General features: G+C 38.8%; 1 protein-coding gene across 1 annotated transcript in view; it reads left to right on the forward strand.

The window, feature by feature from the left end:
• fhod1.L (formin homology 2 domain containing 1 L homeolog) overlaps positions 1-2,753 on the forward strand; it is a gene marked incomplete at its 5' end in the record, with an annotated part of 84,675 nt that extends 81,922 nt beyond the window's left edge. The window contains 3 exon segments of the mRNA NM_001094812.1: positions 450-612; positions 1,268-1,444; positions 1,736-2,753. Coding sequence (NP_001088281.1) covers positions 450-612; positions 1,268-1,444; positions 1,736-1,818 — 423 coding nt within the window. The 3' untranslated portion in view covers positions 1,819-2,753.
• Positions 2,754-6,601: the final 3,848 nt, after the last annotated feature.

The following is a 6,601-nucleotide window of genomic DNA, read 5'->3' on the forward strand; positions in this document are numbered from 1 at the left end:
TATAGGGACCTAGTTCCCCTTTAAGGGTTAAAATCATTTGTGGAAGAAGTGAAAAATCTCTTCATTTTCTGGCTAAATAGGTTTTAATCAGTGTCACAAGAGTAGACAAATTCTTTCCTGGTGGTGATATTTTTTCCAGCTTTACCACAATTTTATGCATGTTTTGAAGAGTCTGTGTTCCCATAAATGTCCGTCCAGATGCAGAGAAAAGAATTTTTTGTTCTAATTAACTTTATGAGTAGCAGAACATTGTCTGCGAGGAGCTGAGATTCTAACTCCATACATTCTTAGTGCATACTGGTTGGTAATGTCAGTGCAAAAGGATTTTACATTCCATGCCAAAACTCTTCCCTAGGGTACAGTCATTTACTCTGCAACACTCTTTTCACATTAACACACAGTAATATGATCGTGTTTTCTGATGGTCTGGTGCTTATTTTTTTTCACAGACCGCTAAGTTTTCCAGTGCTGCTGGCAGTGTGGAGAATAACTTAACATCTGCCGCTTCATCTAAACTACAAAATCAGACATCTGAAGAAGGACATGAAAACATGACCAACCTACTCATCTCTGCAGGGGAAACTCAAACTCGCAGGAGCAGAGGAGTCAGAAGTATGATCTTTTTTCTGTTGTTGTTGTTTGGACTTATTGCTGTAATGTGATGAAGGGAATTAATTATGAGCGCGGGAAAGAGCTGGAAGGTTCTTTTCCTCTGTACACATCTGTTTGGTGCCCCTGCATCTTATTCTCATGCATGGAGATATTTTCTTGACCATAACAGTATAACAGTTGGAATATTTGTCAGGGCACATGTTTAGATTTGGGGAGATTAGTCGCCCAGTGACAAATCTCCTCTTCTCCTCTAATCTCCCGAACTGCCTCCCTTTGGCTAGAATGTAAATCGCTGGCGGGTTGGCACTCGGAGCGCTTCGTTTTTTGAAGTTTCCTCGTGAGGCAACTTCGGGCGACTTCAGAAAATGAATCGCTACAAGTGCCATCCCACCGGCGATTTACATTCTAGCTGGAAGGAGGCAGTTGGGGGAGATATGTCGCCCCAAAGTAGAGGAGATTTGTCCCAGGGCGACTAATCTCCCCGAATCTGAGCTTGTGCCCTGACCCTTAAAGGGGAAAGTGTCTCTGTTCATAGGTATGCAAGTCATTCTGCATTAGTGTGTCAGCCCCGTGTTTTATCACATATAAAATGTATTACCATAGAATATGTTATGGTACAAAGATGACCCTTTCATTTAAATTCAATCCCACTTAGGTTTAGGACGTTGCAGCCCTCCCGAAGTCTCGGCAAGTAAGGAGGACTCTGGCTCCTCCCCTATAGATGCCTCAGATGAAATTATGGACCGTTTGGTTCAATCTGTGACCCAAAACCCTAATCCCAGAGTTGTGGCTCCCAAAGAACGAAAGAGATCCAGAGCAAACAGAAAGTCATGTGAGTGTCTCGTACGTTACCTGCAAAAAGAGATCTGTATCATTGGGTTACTGTGGAAACAGTCACACGTCTACTTTACACATTGTTACTCAAGCTCATGTTTATGGTAACCCTTTCATTTCTTTTCTTGACAGGAATTTCAATTCAGGGTCAGCTTAGCATGAACTATGCTGCCCATTATCCTATGTCTAATAACCTAGTGTATTTTTGGCTTCTTGTTCTCAAACTAATAGGGCTGTTGTTAAAACCACTAAAGTACAATGAAAATATTTATTATGCTTTTTCTTTCAGTGAGAAGAACCCTAAAGAGCGGACTGAGTGAGGACCTAGTGCAGGCACTGGGGCTGGCCAAGTCCTCTGAGGTTTCTGTATGATACACTAGGTGAAAGACTGTACAGCAGAATGTCTAGCGCCCCCTACGGTGGGTTCTCAGGATGCCAGCAGAGCAAGTGAAACAAACCCTCTTGTGATGACCGGGGATAAGGGGCTTTTTTTTTTTTTAAAACCATGTTCCGCTAGAAAGAGCATAAGTAAGCAGTGTGTGTGATGCCGTAGATGAAGTTTTTAACCTGTTTGGTTCAAGAAAAGAAGTGCAAGCCACATGCTCTGCATTCATTCTCATTCAAGGATTTTCTGCCTGAGCTGAAGTATGAATTTATTACCTTGGCCAGGACATGCTGCAGTGCCAGACCTACATAAAGAAATTGTGTTCTCTGCTCTCTCTCTCTTTTGTAATTAAAAATGCAGACTTATATTTCTGGTAAAGTTCTTAAGAAAACAGATTTGCAAATAAAACTGAGCCTGTGGATTTCCAGGAGTCCTGGAGTTGAAAGCACCTTGTTATAAAAGAGGAGAATCCACTATATGTAAAACCCATCATGGGCAGAGGGGACTCCACAGCCAACTACAGAAAGCTGATGTTTCCTGGGGATGATCCTATTTGGGATAGTTCGCCATATATTTGGCTGCTTGACACCTTTTTCTCCCCAGGCAACCACTGGATTCATGTAAACTGTAGCAGACTAAAGATATTCATGCTTTGCTCCAAAGTGAAGCAGAATATTTATCATTTTCCAACCCTGTGCACTTGGCTTCCAGATTTCCGTGTGATGCTGTAAGAATCTGACAGCTCAAGGGTAATGCTATCTTTCCAAAACTTTTCCCAGCGACTTATAAGGAACTTGCCTACTACTAGTGTTGCATCGGGATGAGCTCCCTGAGTTTAAACAGCCTAGCGATCAAATCTGTGCCCATTCTAAAGAACATATGCCTTTGTTTATTTCCAGCTCTACTCTGTGTTTTTTATCTCCTGTGTAAATAGTCTGTTGTAGCCAAGGAAAACACGGATTCCAGTTGCAACAAACTCTGTCAAATATTACCACTAACATTACAAGATTGTTTATGATAATGAAGCCTATGCTAACCACTTCATTTGTTATTTCTTTTGAAGAGACAGATCAGTGCCTAGTAGTGAAACAACATCTCTGACATATATGAAATAGGAGCAAGAGCTGTTCACACTCGTATAGGATCTGCACTTGTAAGATGTATTTTGGCAGTGATAGAAGTGTGCTGTTCTATTAATCACTACAAACATAAACCATGGCTGCAGCTCCCTTTTATAACCCCTGCATACTATTTTCATTTCATTGTTGGTTCAGTTTTCGATCATCTGTCTTTAAAAGCTCTGTCCACTAAGATTTAATAAGTTTTCCTAGAAAGTGCCGTGATGCATTATTCAGAGGTGGTGTCAGTCTGTCAATATGGCTCCTTCAGCTACATGTGGCTTTAAAAAATCAGGCAATGGGTGAAATGTCACCATTTGATAAATATGCTTCTAAAAAAGGTGGGTGAGTTTTTCTGTGGTGAGCTCCCATTTCATACTTTCTTATTTGCCTTTGTTGTTTGCCTTTGAGTGGACTTTAAGTATGAAGTAGAGCAGGGGTCCCCAACATTTTTTACCCATGAGCCACATTCAAGTGTAAAATAATGTTGGAGAGCAACATAAGCATGCAAAAAGACCTTGTGGATAACAAATAAGGGCTGTGATTGGGTATCGTCAGCTCCTATGTGGACTTGCAGCCTACAGGAGACTCTGTTTGGCAGTAAACATGGGTTTTATGCAACTAAACCTTGCATTTAAGGCAAGAATTCAAAAATAAGCACCTGCTTTGTGGCTACGGAGAGCAACATCCAAGGGGTTGGAGAGCAACATGTTGCTCCCGAGCCACTGGTTGGGGATCACTGATGTAGAGAATTATATTCAGAGACAATTTGCAACTGGTCTTTTTTTTTTAAATTTGTTTTTGTTCAGTAGCTCTTCAGTTTGCAATTCCAGCAATCTGGTTAATAAGATCTAAATTACCAACCGAAACAAACATTAATGGATTTGAATAAGAGACTGGAATATGAATAGAAGAGGGCCTAACTAGCAAGATGAGTATTCAAAAGAAGCAATAACAATACATTTGTAGCCTTACAGAGCATTTGTTTTTGAGATTGGGTCAGTGACCCCCATTTGAAAGCTGGTAAGAGTCCGAAGAAAAAGGTAAATCATTCAAAAACAATAAAAAAAAATGATGAAGTCCAATTGAAAAGCTGCTTAGAACTGGAAATGCTATAACATACTAAAAGTTAACTGAAAGGTGAACCCCTTTAAGTGTGCAAAGACCACTATTGAGAAAGTGACCCTGTGTAATCTCTAAGCCGGGATGCCACTAGCTATAACATATGGGCAGCACAAAAGCTTGGAATGCCGCTAACTGGAGAAATAGCTGTGCTTTTGATTCCTAAGCCCAGTTAGGATGTTTGTATATTTTTTTCCAAATATATTTAGGTGTAATAACTTATGTTTCAGCTTTTTCTTTATAAAATGGCCCAAGGATCTTTAAGGGATAAACTTTTCACCCAAACACTGACTTGCCATCAAGGAAATATATTCATTTTTATAAATAGGTGCTCAAGACAATTTATATGCTATATATTTTTAAGACAAAGGTCAACCCAAATGTTATTTTTACACTTTGCATCTTCATAAATATGCTATAAATGATAAGCAACATGTTGCACTTTTTTGGTTTAAAATGAACTTCACTATAAATTTACTCGTGTCAATTGTTAATGGCAAGAAGCATTGTTCTAATGGTGTGCCATATTCAGATTCTTTATAAAATCACAGGTATGGGACCTGTTATCCAGAATGTTTGGGACCTGGTATTTATCGGAGAAGGGATCTTTCTGTAATTTGGATCTCAAAATCTTGTCTACTTAAAAATCATTTAAGCATTGATTAAACCTAGAATTAATTATATCTTAGTTGAGATCAAGTATAAGCTACTGTTTTATTACAGAGAAAAAAAAGGAAATATGTTTTAAAGTGATTAAATATTTAATTAAAATGGAGTCTATGGCAGATGGCCTTTCCAAACGTTGGAACTTTCTGAAGAAATGGTTTCTGGAAAATGGATCCTATACCTGTACTTGTAAAGCTTATTGCTGTTGACGTATCAGTGTCTATAAAACATTCAGGCCCTTTTTGTGTTAGAACATGGAATTATGGTGAATTTAATTTTGTTTTGCTGCCACTGATCAACAGAAATAGACTTGTGTTCAAAGTGAAATCTGATCTCTGCAAAGTGATTTCAATTACAATGAAAAGTAAAACACAAAATAACAGTGCAGAAGTGCAGACCCCTTCAGACGAGTATATTTCCAGCCTTGAGTCTGATTTGAATAAGAGACTAGAATATGCATAGGAGAGGGACGCTTTTTATTTTTACACTGAACTGTTCAGTTCTTAAAAAAGAGGGGGTGCTTGGGTATTTTAAGGGTTAGCATACAGGTAACATTATTTACATTGAATGTGGCTGAGCTTTTAAGTTTAAGGTATAGGATACATTAATTTTTGTGCCAAAATGATGAAAGAAGCAAACACTGCGGGGCATATTTATCAAAATGTGAGATTAGAGATCACCACCTGCTTTCTGTTAATGGTTTTGGGATTTCTGGAGGTGTAAATATCAATGGGTAAAAGAGTTTACCATTTAATAAATATGGAATCCATAGAAAGTGGTGAACTCTAATCTCCCATTTTGATAAATCTGCCCAAATGAAGGCAGTGTGCAAAGTGCAAAAATGTAAAAAAGAAATAGATGAAGGAGGCTCTTCTGCACAGGGGAAAGTAAATAACCACTTATGTCTCGTCCTCTACCTGCTGTAATGGCTGATTGTTCCTCATGGACTTGTCCTGCCTTTTTCTTTATCAGCATTGGCTTGGCAAGAGGCTTTCCTCATTCACACCAGGACGCTGACATTTCTAGTTAACCAAAAGCTATAGAGATTCAGCTGAGATAGAAATAGAACATCTAACCTCTAGTCCTGTATCAGTTGTCCTGTGTCCAGTTGTGTTTGGTGAGCAGATTCTTTTTTTTTTATTGCAGAACAGGAGTTTGTAGGAGAAGAGAAACAAATCGGGCCATTGCTGGTCCTCAATCTGCCCCAGTGTAATGTATTTTAAAGATGCCACACCTTCACATAGGGATGTTTTTAGTAGCTCTACATTTGTTTTCTTTTTTGTAGGGCTTTCACAGCTTGGATGGATTGAGCTGAAATATATTGACAATAATTTGTGCAGAATAACGAGTGTCTTTATATTTTCCCAGACACAAATGCAGGAAATAAAGTACAGACCTAATTATAAGGTAGATATTCCCTGCACAGCAGCCAATCAGATATGTGACCATAAGGCAAGTGAGGTTTCCCTTTATATGGGGAGTATCCTTATACCAAGATGGAGCTTGGATTTGTTTCTGGCGATAAAGTGATTGAACCCTGAGCTTCCGTTCTATTCTTTATAGTGGGGTTGCAAAATCTCACATTATCTCAATGTACATATTATCTCTATGACCTCTGTTCCTCATTCTACAAACGACTTGCTGCATACGGACTGAGTTACTATAAGTAAATCTTTATTCCTCTTGAATTCCTTTTTGGCCATGTCTCTTGTGTGTACCGATAGAAAACCCCAGAAGGAAGACGAGTCGGTTCCCTATTGAAGGCTTGCACTCACATATAAGCTTAACAACCACAGATATTTGTATTTTTAATTCTATATATATATATTTATAGACCATCACTCCAGCTGTAATAAATAGTCAA

Source organism: Xenopus laevis, chromosome 4L, assembly GCF_017654675.1.
Source record: "Xenopus laevis strain J_2021 chromosome 4L, Xenopus_laevis_v10.1, whole genome shotgun sequence".
In the NCBI taxonomy this organism is placed as follows: Eukaryota; Metazoa; Chordata; class Amphibia; order Anura; family Pipidae; genus Xenopus; species Xenopus laevis.